At 46.9% G+C, this 24,691-nt stretch overlaps 12 protein-coding genes across 12 annotated transcripts; 7 read left to right on the forward strand and 5 right to left on the reverse strand.

Annotated features, from left to right (window-relative positions):
• Nucleotides 1–38: 38 nt before the first annotated feature.
• N7509_005955 (RibD family protein) lies at nucleotides 39–872 on the forward strand (the record flags this gene model as incomplete). Its single annotated transcript, XM_056630592.1, has 1 exon — nucleotides 39–872. The coding sequence occupies one exon, from the start codon at nucleotides 39–41 to the stop codon at nucleotides 870–872; it is 834 nt and encodes a 277-aa protein (XP_056489894.1).
• Nucleotides 873–1,402: 530 nt separating this feature from the next.
• Nucleotides 1,403–2,998, forward strand: N7509_005956 (uncharacterized protein; the record flags this gene model as incomplete). The annotated part of the gene is made up of 1 exon (XM_056630593.1): nucleotides 1,403–2,998. One exon carries the CDS (start codon nucleotides 1,403–1,405, stop codon nucleotides 2,996–2,998), a length of 1,596 nt encoding a protein of 531 aa, XP_056489895.1.
• A 1,224-nt stretch (nucleotides 2,999–4,222) lies between these two features.
• On the forward strand, nucleotides 4,223–6,066 carry N7509_005957 (uncharacterized protein; the record flags this gene model as incomplete). Its single annotated transcript, XM_056630594.1, has 3 exons — nucleotides 4,223–5,323; nucleotides 5,382–5,749; nucleotides 5,814–6,066. 3 exons carry the CDS (start codon nucleotides 4,223–4,225, stop codon nucleotides 6,064–6,066), a joined length of 1,722 nt encoding a protein of 573 aa, XP_056489896.1.
• A 554-nt stretch (nucleotides 6,067–6,620) lies between these two features.
• N7509_005958 (alpha/beta hydrolase) lies at nucleotides 6,621–7,662 on the forward strand (the record flags this gene model as incomplete). The annotated part of the gene is made up of 2 exons (XM_056630595.1): nucleotides 6,621–6,779; nucleotides 6,853–7,662. 2 exons carry the CDS (start codon nucleotides 6,621–6,623, stop codon nucleotides 7,660–7,662), a joined length of 969 nt encoding a protein of 322 aa, XP_056489897.1.
• Nucleotides 7,663–8,132: 470 nt separating this feature from the next.
• N7509_005959 (uncharacterized protein) lies at nucleotides 8,133–9,965 on the forward strand (the record flags this gene model as incomplete). The annotated part of the gene is made up of 3 exons (XM_056630596.1): nucleotides 8,133–8,252; nucleotides 8,309–9,123; nucleotides 9,179–9,965. 3 exons carry the CDS (start codon nucleotides 8,133–8,135, stop codon nucleotides 9,963–9,965), a joined length of 1,722 nt encoding a protein of 573 aa, XP_056489898.1.
• Nucleotides 9,966–10,976: 1,011 nt separating this feature from the next.
• N7509_005960 (alpha/beta hydrolase) lies at nucleotides 10,977–11,723 on the forward strand (the record flags this gene model as incomplete). The annotated part of the gene is made up of 4 exons (XM_056630597.1): nucleotides 10,977–11,039; nucleotides 11,095–11,295; nucleotides 11,371–11,597; nucleotides 11,630–11,723. The coding sequence occupies 4 exons, from the start codon at nucleotides 10,977–10,979 to the stop codon at nucleotides 11,721–11,723; spliced, it is 585 nt and encodes a 194-aa protein (XP_056489899.1).
• A 1,150-nt stretch (nucleotides 11,724–12,873) lies between these two features.
• Nucleotides 12,874–14,197, reverse strand: N7509_005961 (uncharacterized protein; the record flags this gene model as incomplete). Its single annotated transcript, XM_056630598.1, has 3 exons — nucleotides 12,874–13,195; nucleotides 13,257–13,833; nucleotides 13,897–14,197. The coding sequence occupies 3 exons, from the start codon at nucleotides 14,195–14,197 to the stop codon at nucleotides 12,874–12,876; spliced, it is 1,200 nt and encodes a 399-aa protein (XP_056489900.1).
• Nucleotides 14,198–15,066: 869 nt separating this feature from the next.
• On the reverse strand, nucleotides 15,067–16,332 carry N7509_005962 (uncharacterized protein; the record flags this gene model as incomplete). Its single annotated transcript, XM_056630599.1, has 3 exons — nucleotides 15,067–15,565; nucleotides 15,619–16,153; nucleotides 16,203–16,332. The coding sequence occupies 3 exons, from the start codon at nucleotides 16,330–16,332 to the stop codon at nucleotides 15,067–15,069; spliced, it is 1,164 nt and encodes a 387-aa protein (XP_056489901.1).
• Nucleotides 16,333–16,390: 58 nt separating this feature from the next.
• N7509_005963 (cytochrome b5-like heme/steroid binding domain-containing protein) lies at nucleotides 16,391–16,671 on the reverse strand (the record flags this gene model as incomplete). Its single annotated transcript, XM_056630600.1, has 2 exons — nucleotides 16,391–16,601; nucleotides 16,661–16,671. 2 exons carry the CDS (start codon nucleotides 16,669–16,671, stop codon nucleotides 16,391–16,393), a joined length of 222 nt encoding a protein of 73 aa, XP_056489902.1.
• Nucleotides 16,672–17,466: 795 nt separating this feature from the next.
• On the reverse strand, nucleotides 17,467–19,973 carry N7509_005964 (fungal specific transcription factor domain-containing protein; the record flags this gene model as incomplete). Its single annotated transcript, XM_056630601.1, has 5 exons — nucleotides 17,467–17,980; nucleotides 18,114–18,662; nucleotides 18,742–19,137; nucleotides 19,651–19,855; nucleotides 19,958–19,973. The coding sequence occupies 5 exons, from the start codon at nucleotides 19,971–19,973 to the stop codon at nucleotides 17,467–17,469; spliced, it is 1,680 nt and encodes a 559-aa protein (XP_056489903.1).
• Nucleotides 19,974–20,844: 871 nt separating this feature from the next.
• N7509_005965 (uncharacterized protein) lies at nucleotides 20,845–21,925 on the reverse strand (the record flags this gene model as incomplete). The annotated part of the gene is made up of 5 exons (XM_056630602.1): nucleotides 20,845–20,961; nucleotides 21,056–21,366; nucleotides 21,420–21,573; nucleotides 21,595–21,836; nucleotides 21,889–21,925. 5 exons carry the CDS (start codon nucleotides 21,923–21,925, stop codon nucleotides 20,845–20,847), a joined length of 861 nt encoding a protein of 286 aa, XP_056489904.1.
• Nucleotides 21,926–22,460: 535 nt separating this feature from the next.
• Nucleotides 22,461–24,404, forward strand: N7509_005966 (uncharacterized protein; the record flags this gene model as incomplete). Its single annotated transcript, XM_056630603.1, has 7 exons — nucleotides 22,461–22,490; nucleotides 22,560–22,858; nucleotides 22,950–23,551; nucleotides 23,617–23,856; nucleotides 23,942–24,099; nucleotides 24,156–24,276; nucleotides 24,325–24,404. 7 exons carry the CDS (start codon nucleotides 22,461–22,463, stop codon nucleotides 24,402–24,404), a joined length of 1,530 nt encoding a protein of 509 aa, XP_056489905.1.
• Between the last annotated feature and the right edge of the window lie 287 nt (nucleotides 24,405–24,691).

The following is a 24,691-nucleotide window of genomic DNA, read 5'->3' on the forward strand; positions in this document are numbered from 1 at the left end:
ACAATATAATAAACAATCAGAAAATTCAAACTTACGAAATGGCATTGGCCTCACGAGATGCCTTGGAATTCCCTGAATCAGACAGGGAATTTCTAGAGCCTCAACTGCCACCTCGAGATGGCTCAACCCCACGTCCAGATATGCCTTTCACGACTCTTACATTCGCAACATCACTTGATTCCTCGTTGGCTCTATCTCCAGGCACACGGACTGTGCTTTCAGGCCCTCAATCAAAAGCCATGACTCACTACCTACGATCTCGACACGATGGCATCCTCATCGGGGTCGGCACTGCTCTTGCAGATGACCCGGGTCTCAATTGTCGCCTTACTGGTGTCGGTGGTTATGGAAAAGAGGGCTTAGAAGGCCAACCGCGACCAATTGTAATCGATCCGAGTGCCCGGTGGGACTTTTCCGATGACAGTAAGCTATTCCAGCTTTGCAGACAAGGCCGCGGTCTAGCACCCTGGATTGTGACTTCGCTGCCAGAGCTGCCCGTCCAAAAGAAGGAAATGCTGGAAAAATACGGGGGAGGATTTCTTCAATTGAAAATGGTGACATTGGATGATGGCCAGCACCGGATTGATTGGTGCGACCTTCTCAAGACGCTTCATATCAATGGCCTTGGAAGTGTTATGGTTGAAGGTGGCGCACAAGTGATCAATTCATTACTAGAACCACAGTCCATGTCCTTGATCGATCGAGTCATCGTCACCATTGCACCTACGTGGCTTGGACAAGGCGGAGTCATCGTGTCACCCGCTCGGCGCTTTGATGGAGAAGGCAACGCGATCTCCGCTGCGCGTTTGAAGAATGTCCGGTGGTATCCCTTTGGGGAGGACGTTGTCCTTTGCGGACAGATACGAATTTGAGATGAGATACAGAAATAGATGACCAGACTGCTCTTATTAATTGTGGATTGGATAGCTGCCAGTGTATGCCAGTGCAGACTCCAGGGCTCTATATCAAATGCTGGTATTGGTACCTATATTTTGACTCTCATATTGCTATTTTCTTTTTGAGTAGTTCGTCAAAATAAAACATCGCAAGCATTTAAAGTTAAAATGAGTCTGAGTGGATTCTCGAGTGAAATTATAACCAATATCATACTAGACATACTAGTAGTGACTGTGTTTGGTACGCCTCCCATACAAATGCGGCTCACAAGGCTCTTCTTGCTGTTGCCTCACTTCCGCACCGCCACATCCCGCAACAACAACTCCCCACGGTCGGAACCCACATTCGGTCCCCGATGACAAGAGATCAACCCGAACCCGAAAGAAGCCTTATCCTCTCTATTTTATCGACTTCTCTCTTCTCACGCAGACTACAAAAGCACTCGCGAGGTTGCACAAGCCGAGTGGCATGACCATTCTGGTCCTGGAGCTGCCCGACCCCACTCATGGAACTCCTCGGATTACCCTTTGAATTGATCCTGGAGATTTGGGACTCCCTGGAGACACTGTCCGAGAAAGATGTCTTTACTCGAACTTGCAGACACTTTTATGATAACTTCAACCACCGCCTATATCGCCAGGCCGTGACACAAGGACGTCGCGAGGGCGTCAATCGGGCCGTACGCCTGTGCGGAGGATCCACCTTGAAGAAGATGCTAGATGCTGGCCTTGACCCGAACGATCCGTTCTGGAGTGAAGAGACCCTATTAGGAAGAGCAGTCGAAGCGGGCCTCACGGAAAACGCAAGAGTCCTTATCGATGCTGGAGCGAATGTCAACGCCACAGAACGATTCGGCAACTCAGTCGCATCTTCGGCAGTTTTCAATGGACATGCAGAAACTCTTAGTCTATTATTTGAAAAGGGGTTATCGATAGACTTTCGAGTTTATGAAGAGCCACCGCTCTTGGCTGCCGTTCAGTACAGTTATGAGAATATCGTCGAAATTCTACTGGCAAACAACGCCGACGTTGATGAGCCCGGGACTGAGGATGCAGTGGATGGAACTCCCTTGGCATGGGCTGCACGGCTTTCTAAAGCAGCGATCTTTCATCGGCTCTTACGAGCCGGGGCCAAAACGAATTTCACTACTCCGGGAAATGAGACTCTCTTACATTGGGCGGTTCAGGGTGGAAATGAGCGCATCGTGTCGACACTGCTGGAGGAGGGTGCCGACCCTCACGTAGTAGATAACGCCGGACATTCACCACTGGCCTGGGCATGTCGGGCCCGCAGATTGTCTCGGAATCCAGAAGTCGTCAAACTTCTATTACAGCAGAATGTTAACACAGAGAATAAAAGCAACACACTTGCCGACACCCCGCTGTCGCTTGCTGCACGAATTGGCTTTACCGAGGCGGTTCGCCTCCTGCTGGGCAGGAATGCGAACCGATCAGTAAAGAACGCGTGGGGCCAGACACCTCTTCTCCATGCTGTCACAAAGGGATATGCGGAAACTGTTCTTGCTTTACTGGAGCATGCGCATCAAGATGAAGTCGGCCCGAGCTGCAAGCAATTCATCGATGAGCCCGACATAAAAGGCCGAACCCCCCTGTTTCTTGCGACTAATTACGGCCTGGAGGAGATTGTTAAATTAATACTGCACTATGGGAGCTCTGCGAAAGAAAGCCCAACCTGTGCAGGCCGCACCCCATTGTCAATTGTCGAAATGCACATGAAATCAGACCACGGAGTGAAATGCGAGAGTCTGCAGAATATCTGGAATCTATTGCAGCAAGAATCGGTTGGACCAATCGACCGTGAAAAAATTACCTCAGTGGGGGAGGAATGGGAAGAATTTGAGGCAACATGCGATACGTGCGATGAGCCTATCTCTCCATATGATATGCACTACCATTGCAGTATCTGCGACGGAAATAACTTCGATATCTGTCAAGAGTGTGTTGCCAGTGGTGGGACCTGTTATGATCCAACCCACACCTGGCAGAAAACGATCATAGTGGATGGGAGCTGGAAAGAGATTTCTGATTCTCTCAATCAAGATTCAATCGTGGAAGATCTGGCCAATCTTCATGTATCATGAACGCATCATAATTCCCTTAATAGAAATACATAGCCGAGTTACGCGAAATGACAAATAATGAATCTGAGGTAGTTTTCGCGAAAGTCACGTCCCGAATTCATTCCATAGGTACGATGGTATAGCAAGTTCGTCTGACGAATCGAAGCATTTCACATGTCAGTGGGGGGGGGTTTCCAGGGGAAATTGCCAGCGTTGACTTTGTACTTCATTCGGGAGATGATCGCTCTCCCTTCAAGATCGACGAGGGATTTGAGCAATGAACAATGTAGATATTCAGGACATCTTGGGTGACGCGTAAACAGTTTACCCCTTGATATTTGTAGAGACGAGTACATGCATCCTGTGAGTGACGCAAACCATATGCATTTTGATCCAATTTTAGGGATTGATTTGCCATGAGGTCGGAGATGCCGAGCCTCCCATTGGATATCATCATGATCATCCTGCATTATTAGGGAGAGGCCGACCGAGTGCATGACTTCTTTACTATTGGGTCGGGCCGTGTCGATTAGGGATAGTAAGCTCTGTTTGAACGATGCGTAATGATTTTCAGCATGGTCATCGCGTTGTTCCAGTACTACCAGGCCCACAGTCTTGACTCTTGAGTGATCTGTACCTTCGGAGACCGATTCCCGTATGTACCCACCCTTCCTGGTGGATTCGACAGCTCCATATGATTTATGATTGTCACCAAGAAGGGAAGTTGACTAGTACATAGTTCAATTGAACTGCGTACTCGCAGCTTGAGCCACGCATAAGTTCCCAGGGGCAATGCATCCCTGGCTCCACTTTGCCTGGCAGGAATCGTGCGTTGACATGATCTTCCTCAAACTAGTTATCTAGACATACGTGCCCACAGGCTTGAGATACAGTACACGCAAGCACCGGCAAGGGATTCCTGTTCATCTATGCAGAGCTAATCGTGATCGTGGCAGTTATTCGCACTCCGAGTGGCTACAGTATTATCTACGCTGCCTTACCTTAAGGCATAGTACAGTAGTCTTATCTTCTCCGCGGCTTTATTTTTCTTTGGGCGACAAATGGACTGGCTCCACCATCTCCACTCGTCTTAGATCATCGTCAAAATATTTCGTCCATTTTCGCCACAATGGTGTGCCCTTTTCTCCGATAAATTATTTTCTAGTCGGAGCCTCGCTGAATTTATCCTTCTCACCCTCTAGGTTTCGTTGCTCCGGGGTCTGTATCTTCCACGGTTCCCTCACAATGCTAGACGGGCAACCACATTCCAACTCGGACGGTCCTCCACAGGCCCCGCCGCACATTCAAACAGAATGGAACCCTAATACTATTCTGACGACCAGGGAAAACAACCAAGACCCAGGAGAATCTGTTCCAGCCTCGGGTCGGTCGTCATTTTCTTATGGCAGAACATGTTCTACGCCGGCGACCGGTGCAAACACTCCAGATCCTTTGCTGGGAAACAAGAACCTATTCGACAAGCAGGCACTCCATAGAGTGACAAATACTATCACCAATATCAGCCAGCCCACTGACGATGACCATGAACTCCAAAACCTCGGCCATCGCCTCACCAACCGAAAGCCCTCGGTATCCCGAGCTCGGGAAGCCGATGAATCGGCATCGCCGGTTCAGAAAAAGCAGGGAATTCCGCCAGAGTTATCAAGCTTTTCGGCGGAGATTGTTTTGATCATGGTTTGTTCCGCGGGGTTGATGCTTTTTTCATTCCTCTTGGGTGATATGCTTGCTCCCCAGCAGCAGTTAAAAGAGGCACTCGGCATTTCCAACACCCAGCTGCCATGGGTCGTGGGTGCCTTTAATTGTGCCAACGGTTTATCCGTCGTTATCTCTGGGTCTCTTTCAGACCTTGCCCCGCCGAAACTTCTCATGGTTGGTGCTTTCGTGTGGCTAGGCGTCTGGAACATCGTCGGGGCCTTCTCTCTACATCCATCTCGTTATATTCTCTTCTTTGTGATGAGGGCTATGCAAGGGCTCGCGATCGGTGTCCTCGTCTCAGGAAGCATGAGTATACTTGGTCGCGTTTATAAGCCAGGAATTCGCAAGAATCGTGTTTTCTCAGCCATGGCTGCGACGGCCCCATTCGGCTTCTCGCTCGGTGCATTGCAAGGTGGTGGGCTGTACCAACATCTCCCCTGGATATTTGGGACCAACGCCATCATCTGCGCAATTTGTGCCGTTGCCGCATACTTTTCCATTCCACCATTACGGCCCCAGGCAGATGTCGCGGGCACTGAGGCTCCATCACTACGACAGTTCGACTATATAGGCGGCGCTTGTGCTGCTGGAGGATGCGTTTGTTTACTTTTCGGCCTTACGCAAGGACCGGTGGCATCCTGGTCCCCCTACACCTACATTTTGATCATCATAGGCCTACTTCTTCTAGTCGGTCTCTTCTTCGCTGAACGTGCCGCCATCCGGCCGCTTATTCCGAACCGTCTTTTGGAGTACTCCAGGCTTTACACCATTGATGATTGCTTACTTCCTTGGTTTCGGATCCTTTTTTGGAGCCTGGCAGTTTTACGCCATCCAATTCTGGCTACGAATTCAACATGCTACTCCTATTGCTGTGGCGCTCTATCATATCCCCAACGCTTTAGTCGGTGTTCTCGCGACTTGGGTCGTCAGCCGTACACTCCACCTCGTGCCCGGTCATTACATCTACGCCTGTTCCATGTTCGCGTTCACCCTTGGACCGGCCTTCTTCCTCCCGCAAACAGCAACTACAACTTACTGGGCACTATCTCTCTCCTGGTGTTGCTTTAGTGACCTTTGGCCCCGACCTGGCTTTTGCCGCGGCGTCTATTTTCATTACTAGCAATGTCGCTCGCTCATACCAAGGAAGTGCAGGTAGTCTTCTTGTCACCAATCAGAACTTGTCATCAGCGATCATGACCAGTATCGCTGATGCAATCGGCACACGGGTCAATACGGGCTCTGATGGAGAAATTGGACTTGAGGGTCTTCGGGCTATTTGGTGGTTTGCACTAGGAGCTCAGCTAACAGCGGCCTTGGTGACTGTTGTCTGGGTTAGAATACCAAAGGAGGAAGAAAAAGAGCATGTTACTTGATATGCGCTTCATTTTTATATAAGATTCATCTCCCAAAAAGGACCTTGGGAGCGATGCAATCTCTTACGAAATACCAGTTCCTTGTGTCTGTTCTTTGTGAGTCATTCTATGTATCCACAAATCCTTCAAATTCTTGTTCTTTTTGAAAGAAGAGAACCCGATAGTCTTGCATATACGAATCTCTTTCATATCTCAATCTGGAAAAGGTACTATAATAGAAACAGTAGGATCGGATGTGGCAACTCTTTTCCTATCCAGGTTTCGCAGCATTCCTCGTGTTTGGGGCCGAAGGATCTGTGGCTTCGGGGGCTAATATGTACTTGGATAGCACGCAGTAGCCAACCAATCATATTAACCTCGGAAGAACTTGAAGCTTCTACCAGTAGGCAGAAGCCCCACGTATGGACAGATGCCTAAAATGCACTCAAAATATGCGGCATAACTTTAGTAACGTTTTGGCGAATTTGTCCTCGATTGCTTTGCATATAAGCTCACAACATTCACCCTCGGCAATACCATTCTTAGATTCATTTTCCCAGGTTCATTCGATTGAAATGGTAGTACCATCTGATCCAAAAATCGATGATTTCGACATTCTCCAAACTTCCTATAAAACGGTCACAGATCATGGAATTCGCTGCGATATCCTTGTACCAAAAACACGACACGAAGGGAAAAGACCAGTCATAGTCAATTTCCATGGCGGCGGTCTGGTATGAATTCCACCTAAATCGCCATGAGAAGATAATTGGCCAATTGCAGATACCTAAGCTGACGATTTTCTAGGTAGTCGGAGACTCACTCCTCATGTTCATTTGGCCTGTCTGGTTATCTGAGCTAGCCCTGAAACACGGAGCGATAATCATAAGCCCAAACTATCGGCTCATGCCCGAAGCGACAAGTACGGAAATTCACGAAGATGTCGACGATTTCTGGGCCTGGATCCATACGCCAGAGCTAGCAAATCTGTTGCAAAAACACTCCAATCCCGCAGAGCTAGACCTTGATCGTATCATGGCCATTGGTGGATCTGCGGGTGGCACGCTTAGTCTTTATCTAGCTCTAGCGCATCCAACAGAGATACGCAGCGTGACTGCCGCGTACCCATGTACCGATTTTATGACTTCGGCCTATACAAAGCCTCGCGGAGGACCTGTCTGGGGCCAGAATGTTCCCGAGTCATCTTATCACGACATAATGAATACGGCCGACATTGGGGCTCCTGTCTCATCGATTGTTTCACCAGAACGATCAGCATTTATGATCGCTTGTATTCAGCATGGGCATCTCGGGGCACTTTATGCACGTGGTGCGGAGAATACGCCGCATGAAAAGCTATCTCCGATAGCGCGCCTCGAGCAGTCAGGGGGCATGGTCCCTCGTGGTGGGGTTGTGATTATACAGGGCCGTCAAGATAGCGTGATTCCCATCGCCGAGACAGAGAAGTTTGTTAAGCGTGCGCGTGAATTGACGCCTCCTGACAGTATTGTGTACATCACACAAGAGGGAGAGCATGGGTTTGATCTAAATTTTCGATTGAACGATCATTGGTTGCAAGAGGCGTTGGGTAAGGCGATTGAAACTTGGCTGGAGTGAAATAATTTCAAGCCCTATTGGACTTTTCTATAGTACTACTAGTAACTAGTGCCCAATGAATAGAAAGTTATCTTGATACTAATTTATTGATTTGGTAAACATTCGTACATGGACCTTCGACGGTACTATTGTTGCTTTCCTATACCAATTTCTTGGTAACTCCGAGCTATGGTTGATACAACGCTGTCCCTATCTCACTTAACTGATTCGGCTTTGACCCCTCATTCTCGCCTCATGAAGACATGGTACATAGCCGACAACGCTATCTAATCGAATCCAGCCCACCCTGCGCCAGAGAAGTGACCCTCGCCTGAGTTGTTGCGGGGTTTTACCGGAACTCAGGACAATTGATATATGCGATAAATGAGAAGAGATTACACATAATAAGTCTACCGTTTCTTGCAAAATATGTACCCTTTAGTACAATCTGAAACCATTCATAATTTCTCATTCTCACTTCAAGCGTCAACATGCAACCTCAACACCGCTCTACTGAGGTAATTGTGATTGGGGCAGGAATAGGAGGCCTTGCCGCCGCAAAAACCTATTTCGAGTTGTCGCCCCTGATAGACCTCGTGATCGTCGAAAAGGTGAGTCGCAGACCTGCTTCCCCTTCCACGCTCGTGATATAACCCAAAGAAATTAGCGACCAACCCTAGGCGGTGTCTGGTCAGAAGAAAACTGCTACGAGGGCCTTAAGACAAACAATCTCGGCGGAACATACGAATTCACCGACTTTCCCATGGGAGAAAAATATGACGTCAAAGAAGACAGACATATCCCTGGCGCCGCGCTGCACTCATATCTAAATGACTTCGCGGACAAATTTGACATCCGGCGTCGGATCTCCTTCAATACTCAGGTTCTAGAGATCGAAAAACTCGGTCAAGGCTGGCGCCTAACTACCCAAACCAGCGACTCCTCTTCATCAATAATGTATACATGTGACAAGCTTATTATTAGTAGCGGGCTGTCATCAACCCCTAACCCAGTCAATATTCGCGGCATTGACGAGTTCGAAAGACCAGTCATCAATCATGCGCAGTTGCGCGGCAAGGGAGAGCGCATTGCCCACGATCCCAATGTCAACACTGTTACTGTTATGGGGGCTTCAAAAACAGGATACGACGTCGTGCACATGATGGCATCAAATCACAAGAAGGTGCACTGGGTCATTCGTGAGTCTGGAGGCGGTGGGGTCTGGATGGCATCTCCATGGGCCAAATTCGCGGGAGTCAAGACAAAGTTGGAGTTGCTTGCGACCACAAGGTTCTTCACATGGTTCAGCCCATGCATCTTCGGTGATTTTGACGGATTCAGCTGGATCAGAAAGATCCTGCATCAGACTCGTTTGGGGAGATACTTTGTTCACAGATTCTGGGAGAACATCAGGGCAGATATCATATATCTGAACGGATACAGGAAGGAGGAATGCTTGCGATACCTCGAACCCCTCGAAAGGTCAGAATTAGTCTTTTGATTGATCAAAATAATCGTTACTAATGTGTTTGAAAAGTCTATTTTGGTCTGCGCGAGTTGGAATCCTTAATTATCCAGTTGATATCCACGACTATCTTCGCTCTGGCCAGGTGAAGATCATACGGAAAGACATTGACCATCTATCCGGACCCGGCATCGTCACCTTTTCAGATGATACCAGTATTCAAACAGACGCGTTAGTTGCCATTACAGGGTGGAAGCTCGCCCAATCGGTGGTGTACAAGCCTGACGGCCTGGACAGCAGTCTCGGCATTCCGAGCAGCAATGCCAGCGAAGAAGACAGAATTTTGTGGCGACAACTAAACAACAAAGCCGATGAAGAGATATTGGGTCGTTTTCCATGCCTCCGCAATCCTCCACCAGCTGTCCCCTACAAGCAGGATGTTAGTCCCTTTCGACTGTATCGTGGCATTGCACCTCCATCGCTCGTGGCGAAGGGCGATAATTCTATTGCGTATATTAAGATGGTCCACAGCACTAGCAACATGATTATTGCAGAGTGTCAGGCGTTGTGGGCTTACGCGTATCTTAACGGGAAGATCACTCTGAACGAGACGAAAGTGTACCATCAGACCGCTCTACTAAGTCGTTACGGAAAGCATCGTTACCCCTGTGGATTCTCGGCATGGTATCCAGAATTTGTCTATGACGCTATTCCATATGTGGATATGCTTTTATATGATCTTGAACTCAACCGCTGGAGAAAACCTACGTTAAGAAAAGAGATATTCGAAGGGTACACCATCCATGATTACAGGGGGATCACTCAGGAGTGGCTGAGGCTTCAAACACGGGCGGATTAAAGAAGTCCTGAATGAGCGGAACTGAGTTCTAATTTATTTTGTTGATCTTCAATCGCCATAGACATTATTTCGCTAACAACTTCGCGTTGATGTTCTTCGGCTCCCTGTTTCCTTCCTTGTCTCTGCGCTTCCGATGGATCGACAGTCACTTGTTCAGTCCAACAATAATCGATTTGGAGGTTTTCGAACTACCATAAGTCTTCAATTGCGCATATAATACAACCGGAAGAGAAAATTGTGGGGTATCCCCTAGGCGGCTTTAACAAACAAGTCATGAATATCGGCTCCGGCGACTCGTATCGCCAGGCTCATCCGGCCTGATCCAATAAGCATGCAGACACATGTTCATGCGCATTTGACGCACGTCAACTACGCATCTTAAGGTCTCCTGTATTAAAATTCACTCAGCAGATCTTTTCAAACCCTGTTTTAATGCATATGACAATGGAAAAGGCTTAGGTGTCCTGCCAAAGTTGACTGAATTGGTAGATTTTTCATTTTGTAGGCTCCTGATATGCCCTATGTCTACTTTCAACCTCCTGCTCTGTGTAATCAAAAATCATGTCAATGAAACATTCGCTGCAATTTTGCCCTTTCCAATGCGATTTACGGGTCAGACAAGTATGACGCATTCCTGTGGCGACTCAGTCTAGAAGCTGTGTCGTGTCGTGCCAAAGCCAATTCTCCACCGCCGCTCGGCTAAGTACCTAACAGCCTGTACACCCCCTTATTAAAACTATTTACAAAGAACTAGAGTCTCAGGTACATTGCCGAGGATATATAACGACCCACTTAAGTTGAATACATTATCTCTTCGACCATGTTTGTAACCTCGGGAATCGCATGCGGCTTATTTCCAAGGCTCGGCTAAGGGCAGATAACAGCAAGTTCAGAAGAATAGGTAATTATCTACTCAGCAGTCAGGCCATTCCGGGTATATATTGTGCGCAAACACCGGTGTTCTCTTTCCGTGCAAATGACAGTCCTAGCTGGGGCTTGCAGAAATCAACCATGGAAAACATATTTAGGAAGATAGCACAAGACAACACCAAATTCGACGCCGGAGATGAAGAGGTAAGGTGACATTGACCAAGAAAAGAGAGTTCGTCTCAAATCTCACAAGGTACAGGTCTGGAGAAAACTATATGAGCCATTGTACACTGAAGTTCCTGACAGCGTTGGCATTGTGAAGGATCAACAATACGGGCCCGCTGATCGCAATCGACTGGATGTGTACTTTCCTCTTCAGGACCAGACTGAGGGAAAGCCGGTGGTTTTCTTTGTTCATGGTGGAGGCTTCTTCTCTGGAGATAAAGGATGGAGCGAAAAGGTATGACTTGTCTGCTGTGCTGTTAACCCATCGGATGCTCGTGACATACCCTCTCGACTGACTATTTTCTGCAAGTGCTGGGCGAATGTGGGGCTTTATTTTGCTCAACACGGTATCGTCGCTGTACTCGTAAATCATCGCCTAGTTCCGAACGTTGAATACCCCGGAGGAGCCGATGATATGCAGCTTGCTCGGGAATGGGTTTTCCAAAACATTGCAGCCGTAAAATACGGCCGGGGATCACCGAACAAGGTGGTACTTTTGGGCCACTCCTCTGGTGGCGCACATATTGCAATGAACTTGTATGCTGCAGGTATGAAATTAATTTGTATAGTTTGATCATCTTTTTCGCTGACGAAGAGCAGGAGATCCGGGACGAACACCGAAAATGCCAGTTTTCCCACCTGTTTCTGGAGTTATTTACTTGAGTGTACCTTTTTGGTTTGATAGAACTAAACCTGTCCGACAAAAGGTGATTCGCCATTACTATGGATCAGATTCTGAGGCGGTATGGGGTGTAGGTCAAACTTACTCCGCATGGCCTTTTACTAGTCTAATGTGTCCTACAGCCTCTCTCTGCACTCGGGTTATTTAAGTCTCTGCCAGAGGACTCGCCGCTATTGTAAGCTTGCTCCAGACCCACAGGACCATGTGCTTCAAGTCTAGCTTTTTTATGTTAACAATATGAATAGAGATTATGAGCAGTTACCGATTTACATTGGAAGCGTCCAATGGGAAGTGTAAGTCAAACTGGGAAGATTAAGGAATTGACATAGGTGGCGATATTAAGTAATATATAGGAAAGAAACAGCAGATGCCACTGTCGCTTTCTTCAATGCCTATCGTGAACGGAGCATTCCGCAAGGAACGCTACCTGTTTTTCATGTGCAAGACAAACACAACCATGTCAGGTTTGTTTCAATCCTCTGTAATCCGTCTAATTACGATGTAGTTCTAATAGAGAACAGCAACGTCCTATCTATCGGGACTACAGATTCTGCTCAGGCAGAAAAATTATTAGACTTCATCAAATCTTGCGTGGGAAGGGTGGATCAAAAAGCAAAGCGTTTGCATCCCATTCCATGTGCCCCAGTCCGGCACAGCCGTTTTTGAAGAGATCGTCCAGATGATAATCGAAAGACAAGGTTTCTGGCATCTACCAAAGTATGGTTATTGTGAGTAAAAATCAGCTACAGTCGTTGTTATAGATGAGTCAAAGAGTTAACCTAGCCAATATATTCAATCACTTATCATGGGATCTTAAAGTGGTATGCGAAAACAGTTCTGTGGCATTCTCTGTGACCTGGAAGTTCTTTATAACGAGCCAGGATATGAGGCGGTGCCTGCTAGGCACTGTGAGTAAATGAATTTAGCGCCAATATGCATCTAGTAGGAGGGTCATTCCCGCAGGATGGGGCCATAGAAAATTAAACCTACCTGGTATGTGCCAGATACCACCCACCCGCATAGGATAGGCTCTAGGCTCTAGATCAGTATCAGGATCATGAGGCTAACCAATTTGATAAAAAAAAATATTCAGATTCATCACTAGCAACTCTACTCAATAGCAAGAGATAATCATGGAGATGAAATCGTCGTCTCTCGGACCGCGTAAGTTAGCATCTCATTGGAAGCCACGCTACTCTCATCAACCATCTTTTCTGCCGTCCGGGCTCCAGCACCCGGAACACGATATTCAAGTCTCTTGTCAACAGTCGGGCGTGGGCCATACGGGAGATCATATGGGATTGGAAGGTATTCAGGCATTAAACCAAGCTGAAATAGTACCGTAAGTTGATCCCACGTGATATGTTCATGGTACAGCCTGTCTCCTCGAATATTGACCACAGCAATGAAAGGGATTCGGAGCGTTTTTCCTGTAGGAGGGATTCCGGGAATACTAAATGATTGATATATGTTAGCAGAGAAGTCTTTTTCACGATGTTCCAGATAGCTCTTACAGCCAGTCTACCTCCTTGTCATGAGTCAAGACCAAAATAAACTCGTCCACGACCCGATCAATGCCGACAGTGCGACTCACAAGCTCCAGAGCAGTGTCTTCTGGATTATTGAAGATAAAATGGTTTGCATAGAAGAGGCTCAGCGCTTCTCTCCCAATGCCGCCCGTCATCGTTGGAGTGTGATTCACATATGGTTCTTGAACCATAGTGCCCATCGTGTTTTCGACCGATCGTTCACTGAACTCGAAATTGGTATGCTCATCCCATATTTCTTCAAGATCAAACCACGGTCCGTCGAGCTCTTGCTTCAAGAACGAGATACAACGGGTATGTGCGACTGCGGCCGATGATGGGCTGAAGTCCCTGTGCGAGGGGATGATGAAGGAGGCCGATGAGACATTCGGGTAGCGATAGATGACTCCCCTTTCGGGTTTCGACTTTGTGCCTTGCTCGGGCAAATGATAGATGAACTTCTTTTTTGGCGTTCTCGCTAGGCTTCCATACGAAACTATAGCTTTTATTTCATCAAGATTGTCGATTTCGTCGGCCAAGTCAGGGACAAACGACGCCGAATAGACTATAATACTTCTGTGAGAACGTGGCTACATGTATCCACAAAGGATTGCAAGAGGATTCCAACCTATTATGCCGTATATTTTCTTGTTGCACTTTTCATGTTCATTAAGAGCGTCGATAGCTTGGCGAAGATTCTCCTTGACTGTGCGACAGTTGGAGGAAACCGTCACTTGGACGACAGTGTAGCCCTCCTCTGCCCACTTTTGTAGTGGCTCGGGATCTAGTGTGGCACTTTGGTTCTGCATACTAGTAGTCGTAGCTGTCCGAATGATGATGATACCCGGTCCATGTCCGCGACGTGAAAGTGGTGCATGGACAGTTAATTTGTGGGTTAACTTGATTGGCTTGGTGTTGAGGAGTGACATTTTGAGTTGGAGGAGTGCAGTAGTAGTACCAAAGTCTAAGATAATCATGGAACTCCCGATTTGGAGACGAGCAGGCGAATAGAAAATATCTTTATAGACTTTCTAGTCTTGGACTCTTATGGAGATCGGCTATACCTAGTGCTCGGGCCGAACACTCTGTTCTAGCAAATAAGCATTCCTCTCGGGTCTAAAAGCGGAAATAACCTATGCAGCCCCGAGAATATGCGTGCAAACCTTGCCTAATATCAGACAGTGAAATCAGGAATCACATTGCTCGCTATCTAGTTCAAGAATATTTATGATTAAACATAACGTTGAATAGCCGGTGCCGAATACCAGTTCGGGATTGTGAACGAATGACACCAACAGTCTTCGTGTTACATTCCTGAAGAAAGAAAGAAGCGGTCAGCTTAACATGGAGCCAGTAGGCAATTAGACGATGTCCGTCAGTTCTGCCTGCTACAATGGAGTTTGAGACCCAGATCAGAACACCTGATGCTCAGTGGAACTCCATGTGCGGATGCAGTATGAGATCTTGCATAACAACTAGAGATATAATACAAGTTTTTCGCAGGAAAAGTTTCAATTGGTCTACGCAGAAGTCACGAAACAATACAAAACAACATGAAGGAAAGTGGACGAGAAAGCATCTCATAGGCGGATCTTTAAGAGTAGAAATCTGCCGTATGGAGGTTTCCATTAACAATGAAGGTAAAAATTCGCGCCTTGAAGGTAAGGTGAATCTCCAATCGCTTGGTCATCGAATGACAAACGTCAAAATTAACCTTGTCACAATATGTCATTGCCTAAAGCACCGATTTCAAAGTGCCAAACGGGACCGAGGGGATATAGGTCTGTAACTCTGTAAGTTAGCCTGAATCTATCTCAGAGTCAAGATGAATAATTGAGACACAAACATAGGAAGAGTTTAGCTGTTCAAGTGAAGTTATCCCAAGCAAGGCCATTGTCGTCTCCACCTCGTGTTTCAAGATGCGTATAGCCTTACTTGCACCCGCCTCGCCAAAGGCTACGGAATAGAGAAACGGCCTGCCCAGCCCAACGCCCTTAGCGCCGAGAGCAATCGCTTTGACAATATCAGAACCTCGAGTGATACCACCATCAACAATTACCTCGCACCTGTCGAAAACTTCGGGGCAGTGCTGGCGCATGGAGATTAGGGTTTCCACTGCTGTGGGAGCGGAATCTAGCTGACGACCGCCATGATTTGAAAGCCACGGATGGGCGCCATACTCCATGCACAAAACCGCATCTTCCCAGCACTGTATACCCTTGATAGCAATGGGCAGATCAGTTATCTTTCGCAGCCATTCAATAGCGGAAGTCCAGTCAAGTCCGCGCTGCATCTCTCTATTGATTGTTCAGCACAGTCAAAACTAGAAAGGGCAAAGGATGGTCCTCACGGTCGTCCCACCGAAGGTTCACCAGCAAATCCCTCATCCTCCTCATCATCATTCACACACATACCATCCAGTTCACGCTTCGCAATGCTTGCCCTTAAGTCGCGCTCTCGCTTTCCAGCGCGGACGGCATCTACAGTCAATGCAAACCCCTTGTACCCTAGGCTGACAGCCTGTTTGACTTCCTGAGTCGTAATTTCAAGATCTGACCTTGCATAAATCTGCCAAAATGTAGTCTGATCAAGAGCTCGCGCCTCACTCATTGCTTGCTGAGATACGTGGCTGTTATTACACACCCAGTGCAAGATGTGGTGACGACCAGCAGCTCTAGTAAGACACAAGTCAGCCTCAGAATGAGCGAGCTTGGCTCCTCCAGCTGGGCAAATGAAAAAAGGTGCAGAAAATTCGATTCCTAGAATAGACTGTGATAGGTCAATCTTGTCGATTGGTCGAAGTACGCGAGGAAGGAAACGAAGCATCTTCCAGGAGTCACGGTTCCATTTGGCGGCTTGCTCGTCTTCAGAGCCTGCCTTAATAACTTGAAATAAATCAGAACATGTTGATATCCATCAATTGACAGCGCTCACATGCAAAGGCAGCAGGTGGAATATTTTGCGATGCCGCGTATTCAAAATCAAGAATGCTGATGACGAACGAGAGTCGCACTCTTCGTTCTGCGATGGATGAACGTTCAGGTTTTTTTGCATCTTGAACCATCGAGATCGGTCCTAGAATTTGTCTTACTCTGTTCTCAGCTTTGTGTTCAATGATTCACTTAGTGTCGAGCGTACTTTTGACTGAGATATCGGGTAAGAATGTCGGCTTGGTGTATTGACTCGAATGCTTCACTTGCGTCACTTCCAGCATATTGAAGTAGAATTCCGGCTCCTCCTGGATGCTCGTCTAAGAAATCAGTAATATCATAGACTGTTTGACCTATGATTACCCAACAGCTCTTCCTGGTACGGTGTTGTTGGACTTGTGACCTGACGGAAATGACATTAAAAATTGGAAACTCGACAAGACAAAGAGCCAGAATAATTACCTTGTCAGCATAGTGATGCTATTTGAAGTTGAGATGGCTGTAGGTTCAATCAATGCAATTGCCGTTGTCAAGAGTCTGGTCATTGAGCCTGATCAATACTAGTAGCCTCTTTTCGACTATGATAAATTAACCTACATCCTAGTTTCGCGAGATATACTCCGCCGGCTAGCACCCTTGTGGGCAAGAATCCTCACTCTTATCTCGGGTAAAGGGGCGGACCATATCCGCCCACGCATCCCGTCGTTCGTCGAATATTTCTTACAAACTTTTCAGTAGGGGTTTTCACGGGTATAGCTATCGGTAAAGTCCTTAATTGGCTGCTTGTCTAAATGTTACTGGCCCGCAGCGGAACTTAAACTCCTATGAACATCCGTGACAATCACGTATTCTGCTACGATTCTGTAGCTTTGCGTATTTAGTGGGGAGTTGATCAAACTAACGTCTGTGCTTTTCCCGGTTAACCAGACGCTTTTCGACCCGGGAAAATCGAGAGGCGGTATCATGATTTACTACGTCAAGAAAATCATCCAAACTCAGCAGGAAGGTAATCCCGCCTGAGTAGGGCCAGAATTACGCTCGAACCTTATCAGTCTAGGTGGTGAGCGATGTGTACTCGGGAATTCACCTTAGGAAAATTTACCCTCAAGATATTCTCTTGAGCTGTTTATTGCTTCATTCTACATGCTGGCGGTCAAATGGGCTACCAGACCTGCTTTGAGTTTCAACAAAAAGAGAATCTCCACTAAGCACGATAGTACACGCGAAATAAAAATATAATACCAAGAAAGGAATAAGAAAAATAGAATTTACTCAACCGTGTAGAACAAATGATCGAACGACTCAAGCTCCGGCTGCAAGCAGTCCAGAAATCCAAGCCCGACTCCTGCGCAGTCATCGTTTCCTACATCAAAGCGGTCGTTCACATCTGAGAACGGTGGTAGACCTGTTAAATCAACAACCGATTGCGACTGGGAAGCGGTAGCCAGATACGATTGCCATCCATAGCTCAACGCTGGAGAAATGGTGCTGAAGCCTTCTTCGGTGGTATTCTCACCATCCAGCGATCCGTCAAAAATCAACACCCGATCCATATAATGTTGTACAGTATAATCTCTTTCGTCGGTCACTCGCTGTTGGTATCTCTTTATTGCCTCGGCAAAGCTCGTGAGTATGTTGCGGTACAGCCGAGCTTGAGGGCTACTTAAAGCTATATCTCCCAGAATGATGTGCACATTGTGGAAGGCATTCTCGATGTCTTTGCGTGGATCCCCAGCGAATACTGAGAAACCGAGGACCAAGCCCGCACCGAAGACCCACGCCCTGTCCAAAGATGGTTGTCAGTAAGTTATTGTAGCGCAAAAATGGTCCAAGGGTATGCAAAGGACAAGGATGACCATACTCAAGAAGAAAGAAATTGCAGAATGTCAAACAACAATCTTTTGCTTTCATACACATATTGACCATGTCTATGGCCGAACTGACACAAACCTGCGCTAATCTTGATACTTTGCTGTTCTTGATGCTCACGTCCGATGCCTCGTTGGGGTCGCTGATAAGATCATCTGGTGCTTTGCCACGTAATCTCGACATCAAGTATGCCACGAGAAATGGGCGCGTAATCAGCAGGACGGCGAAGTAATGCACACCCCATATGTGTAGGCTCCCAAGCAGTGCTTGGCGATCGGCAGGTTGCAGCATGACATTCGTATTGCATTTCACTGGAAACCGACGAATATGCGGAGGCAATTCTCGACTCCACTGTCGCAGGTGTCTAAGCAGGTCCTCGGCAGCAGGAACATGGAGAATATTTCCGTTAATTCCTAGAGTATCAACGATCTGATCAAGTAGATTGCAAGCTTTGGCCATTGCAGTAAACAGGGGGCATGACTTTCGCCCACGTCCAAGATCATATTGTGGAGACTCAAGCCAATCGGTGGCAAGAGCTGGTAAGCTTTTCGGTCGCCCGAAAATGAAGCTGCTCAAAACATCGAGGTTTCGCACGCTGATCCAAACTCTAATTCTTTGGGATGTCTTTCAGCAGATAGTAAATCAGAAATTATGAGCAGTAGATCAAGCTTTACCTGGCGCATCTCTCTTCTTCCGAGGAGTTCTGATCATTTCCGGTGGCGTTGAGGCTCAAAATAACGGCAGCTTTTGCTGCGACACTCAGAAACATCGATGCAGCATTTCGGTTGCAGGCGCCGAGGGTATAGAACGTGAGAAGGGTAAATAACCGCACCATATCGAAAGTTTGGGTCATCAACATTCCCTGAAAGGCCGTAGCACGGGCGCGCAGGAAATGAGAAGTGGAAATATGCGGATCACTGCCAGATCCTCGTGCCTGGGCTCCAATAGCAAAAACGAGGTCAAATATGGCTTTCAGGTCGCCAGAAACACGTGGAGACTGGGGGAGAATGTCCTGACTATTGGAAAGGAGAGTTTCGAGCTCATATGCGGTCAGAACATCTAGAACACCGCTGGTCTAGCGAGAATGAGCGCTTTTGATATTATGGATTAACATTGAGGGTGTGATTCTTACGGTTTCAAGATAAGAATCAAGAAGAGAGCGTCTCTCGTCGAAGGAGATGATTCGAATCTCATTTTCCACGCCACTGTTTCCTGGATCCAAAGTGACATGGGGAACTCCTTCCTCTGTAAAGGGCACCGATCCAATATACCCTTTAATGGTACGTTTCAAGAAGTGAAGAAATGATAGTGAAGATGTCTCTCCCATATTCACTAAATGAATTATGATTAGCCTGTGTTAAGCGATAACATAACGAAGACGCCACACCTTTTCCACCCATGTCTGAAATGCAGGATACGTCTTCGTGGTCAATTGAATTACAACCTAGAGAGTTTTCCTGGGGGCTCAGGGAAGGAGTAACTTGAGCCACTGAAATTGTATTCTCCATGAGAATCGCGGGTGCATCGGGAGATGCAGAAGTGGTTGCAAAGGAGCCCAAAGGCAACGAGGGAGCCTTTGCCACGGGCTCAACATCTCCCGACTTGCCCTTACCTTTGCGTCGCCGGTCAACACCCGAGTATATGCATGAGTTGCCCAGATCACGTCGTAAACACGATCCGCAAGGGTCTTTGCCGTCGCACCTAATTTTAGAAGCCTTGCAAGCCAAACATGCTCGACAGGATCGTTGACGATTTTCCGGGCGCACCTTTGGACGTGGCATCGGGGATCTGATGAAACCTGGTGGTGTCTCTTGGACAAGGCGGAAATGAAGGTTACGAGTAGCTGGCTCCAGCAAGGGGCCACCTGGGTTCAAATGCGGGCCTACTCACGTCTGATAAACTCCATGTCTGATGAGCGGGGAAGTGGAGTGGACCGGCTCACATCACCTAACAATCAAAACGCCACTGGAATTGTGATAGGGAAGTGGGGATAGTATGTATAAGGAAATAATCTAACCATCAAGTGCGGGGGTCACTGGTGAGCCAAGTGGAACGGGTTTTGAATGGACGAGATGAACAAAGGTAAACACCCCACTGATAGCTCGGTAATACGATAACCGCGAGCCAAGGCCCTTTATGGTTCGTTACGTCCACGCGACCATTCGGCCCGTTCTCAGTAAATCATAGCGCAGTATCCAATGTGAAACGTGGAGCAGTGATCGAAGGGTAACAAATTCGTGCTTTTGTGAAATCCAAACTTGACAGCGAGTGAATGATATACTGCGTCGTTTTTACAAATGCTGTCTAACATTCGGAAATTCTCATGAGAAAAGTCCTACTAGTAACTTCTGAATTCTACTGTACTCAACAATTAGTAAAGAGTTATTGTTGCATCATACTACTATTACGGTCCGCGAGGCCAGGTGTATGATCCATCATTCTGGTACTATTAGCGTGGTGAGCCAGCGTCACGGTTTCAACAATAATATATAATGGCTACTAGTAGTAGTGATCCATATATATTGTAGTACCTAGGTATGAAACAGCATGAAAAAAGGACAATCTTCAAGTTGGTTTCTCAAAACACCTCAATTGAAGGAAGATACACCAAAAGTATTATAAGAGGGGATGTTTCTTATACAGCCGCTGTCATCGACTTACTGAAGTTCTTAGCGACCGACTGGGCAAAGTACTCTCCAACAGTTATTGGGGAACTGCATGTCGAGGTCAGAGGTCAGACAAAAACAACTCTTGTATAAAGTTCGTTTTGGGACGTACTATTTTTTCTGCGGCCCCTGCAGTATGAAGTCGCGCCTTGCTTGATTGAAGTAAGCAATCGAGTATCGAGACGGCGATATGCCATCGTCCTTAGCCCGCACTCGGTGAAAGTTGGACTTCAAGCGGTCATCTGACCACGCCACTTGAAACGAGCACAAGTGTTAGCTCCGCAGAGTCAGACTGATGCTTCATGTTCTTTTCTTCACTCACTGAGCATGTCTCCAATATTGACGACAATGGGGCCTGTCTCAGCCGGAAGAGGCGTGAAGACGTCTCCCCTGCGAAACTTGAATGAGTTTCCCGACCAGGGCAGATTTCCAATCCATCTTCTCCATCGCGTTGGAACAGAAGAGTGAGACATCCGATGTCAGTGTGGCTTCCTGCCCTCCATGTTCCGATAGCTTTCTCAGACCGTGGATAGTGAATTAGACGAAGTTGAGTTAGGCAGTCCGGCTGAAAAGGATCGTTCGCAATCTTAAAGTAGTCTTCTTCGAAGCCAAGTGCACGTGCGAAGCATGTCACTGAACATGTCAACCAAGGTTTCCAAGAAAGATAACATTGGCAGCGAACATACAGAGCTGGTCGGAGATTTCTGCACATTTCTCCATGAACTCACGCGTCGTATCTCGAAACCCAGGCACGTGGTCATCGCTTGGCCAGTCAGACTTGCGTTGGAGCCAAAGCGACTCTTTCTGGTCGTACATGCCGGTACTAGGACGCAGCTGGGCCTAAGAAAAGAGAATAAATACCGGGGTTCCGACTGGGATGGTGATGGAATTCCTCACTTTATATTCCCATCCATTGTTGGTCTTAGTATCATGGGGAGTTTTGCCCTTTACATCAGCCGGGAGATCAAAGAAAGCCTTGGAAATAGAGAATTGGGCCTCAATGTCTTCCTTCGAGATACCATGATCAACCAAGGTAAAGAAACCAGCATACTCGGCTGCCTCTATCAGCTGTGCTGTGATTTCGTCTTTGCGTTGCTCAAAGTCTGGGACGGTTGTCAGTTGATTTTGCGGCTTGAGGGACTATCAATCTCTCACCTTTAAGCGATATAACGGGAACCAGTCTTTTGGCCATTATTTCCTTTTCCATATTTGCTGCATTTAATTGTTGTCTTCGATACGGAAGGATATTTCGATTGGCGGTGTTTATATCTTGCTTGAATCCCATTCCTGTCATCGGCAATGTACCGTATCCGTACGTCGGCAATGTACCGCACTGATATTTGTGCATCACGTTCAATATTCGAAACGTGCCCAGGTGATAACAGGAAGCAGAGTGAGGGGGTGAACGTCGGTTAATGTTTCTGGTTGGATTTTGTTCTTCTACAAGCCGAATTCGATAAAGGGAGGTAGACTGAACTCTACCCAATTGATTGCGAGGATACTGGTAATCTATGGTGCTTTTTCCGAGTCTAGATTACCCCGGATTATCATCAGGAGCTTATCATGTATTAATGGTATCTTCGGTTACGTACCCCGCGCCGTCTTTGGTAAAAGACTGCAAGCATCATCAAACTCCCTCTATTTATGCAAAACCCGTTTAGTGCTTCCTAGAAGTGAGAGATAATCATTCAAATACTTGTCCTGTCTGGATTGAGACAGAATTAAAAATGGCGGATATCGAAATCAAATCTGCGAAGGTGAGTAACGCACATCCCTGCCTTATTCCATTCAGAAAATGGGACTCATTCCAGCACATTCCACTGTAGACAGAGAACTTCAATCTCGAGGGGGACGTTGAGCAACTTTCGGGTCACTGCATCAACACAGCAAGTCGAAACAAAGCCTTGGATTTGCTGGCCAATCGCCATATTGCGTTCGATCCAGATTCTCCGGAAGCAAAGCGAGTGAGATTGAAGATTGATATGCGTATCATGCCAATGATATTTGTGATCTACTGCCTCCAACTCATGGATAAAAATAGCTTGTCATATGCTGCAATCATGGGCATTAAAGAAGATGCAAATCTGACCCCCGCACAATACTCCTGGCTAGGTTCGCTTGTGTAGTAAGTACACCGTTCCATTTTTCAGGCTTATAAACAGTCAAATCCTAGAGCCCAGGGTATCTGAGATAACCTACTAAGTTGAAAATGACAGTTTTGGCTACTTAGGAGGCGACATTCCTGCCAACTTTCTCATGCAGCGTTTCAATATATCCAAGTACTTCAGCATCATGTGCATGATATGGGGTATTGTTGTTGCATTACATGCAGTGTGCCATGACTTTGCTACTTTGGCTGCTGTCCGATTTTTCTTGGGTGCTATTGAGGTCTCAACAGTTCCTGTGGCTATTCTTATTACCGGAGCCTTTTACACCAAGGAAGAACAAGTCACAAGGGTGGCGATTTGGTACACAACGTCCGGATGGGCATCAATTTTCGGAGGGTTCATTGCCTGGGCTATCTATCATGCGAGTAGCTTTCAATGGCAAGGGCTTTTTGTTCTTTATGGAGCTATGACCTTCGTGACTGGTGTTTTCTTGTTTCTGTTCCTTGCAGCTTCGCCGACCGACGCTACGTGGTTGAGTGAGGATGAGAAGGTCATTGCTCTTGAACGAGTCCGGAGCAATAAAACAGGAACAGAGGTCTGGAAATTCAACGCGTCACAGCTTCGAGAAGCTTTTCTTGATGTTCGCTTGTACCTGATTTATCTGCTGCTCCTTTCGACTGGTATGCCTAATGGTGGACTTACTGCTTTCGGTATGCCAGTGCATCATTTTGAAACATCATACACAGGAATGCTTAATTGACGCCCGCTTCTGCAGGTCCAACAATCGTGAAGAACTTTGGCTACAGCGTCCCTACCACCCAACTACTGAATATTGGATCCGGTGCAGCTCAGGTAGTTGGCACGTTCTTAGCTTTATTTGTTGCAAAATGTACCAACCGCACTTTCGCTGGTATATTCACACTCATCCTCGCAAGCATTGGAGCTGCCATGATGCTTGGAATTCCGAGCTCCAATAACAGTGCTCGTTACGGTGGTTATGTGCTCATTTATCAATGTTCGTTTCTGTGGGCTTTCTAGTTCTCTCTTCCTGATTTTTAGGAAGTCTCGCTATTATTGAACGCGCTACTAACATCTCGCAGTCCCTATTTGCGTCCTGTTTATCATCACTTTTATGACTGCTGGGATATCTGGGTCTACGAAGAAAATTACCTTTGGGTGTTCCTACCAACTTGGATATGCCGTCGGCAACATTATAGGTCCCCAGACATACAGGGCGAAGGATGCGCCTAATTACTACGTGAGCACACTGGAGCAGCACATGCCCCGATTTGATTATTTAATCCAATTCAATAGCCTGCAAAGTATACCATGCTCGCATTCATACTTATAACCGCCATTCTGATTGGAATTTATGGTGCTCTTCACAATCAATGGAATAAGCGAAATGAAATTCACCGCGCCGTTTCCGAGTCCGGTATGTATCCTTTGCTTTGGAGACTACATGTCATTCTAACTCTTCCAGACGGATCGACTAGCGTTGAAAACGAAGAATTTGCCGATTTTGGTGATTTTGAGCTGAAAACCTTCAAGTATCCTGTATAGTCTATTTGAGAACGCAAACCTGACTGGAACGAAGCGTGAATTTCTCCTTTTTGTGATTTGAATTATTTCAAGATTCTACCAATTCTATTTCAGAACTTACGATCCTGGGAATAAGGAATTCCGGAAATTGATTAGTCTTTAAGTTAGAATGGCAGGGGTAAGGCTCGAAACCTAGGAAGATAACTAGTGGATGTCAGCAACACGTGATGGTGCATCACATGGGATTCTGGATGAGTAGCAGCCCAATCCCGGTCAATTTAAGCCTGTCTCAGATCCCTGGTTTCAAT

The sequence above is a fragment of the Penicillium cosmopolitanum genome, assembly GCF_028827165.1.
Source record: "Penicillium cosmopolitanum strain IBT 29677 chromosome Unknown utg000006l:49.0-5199605.0:1.0-5204138.0, whole genome shotgun sequence".
Lineage (NCBI taxonomy): Eukaryota > Fungi > Ascomycota > Eurotiomycetes > Eurotiales > Aspergillaceae > Penicillium > Penicillium cosmopolitanum.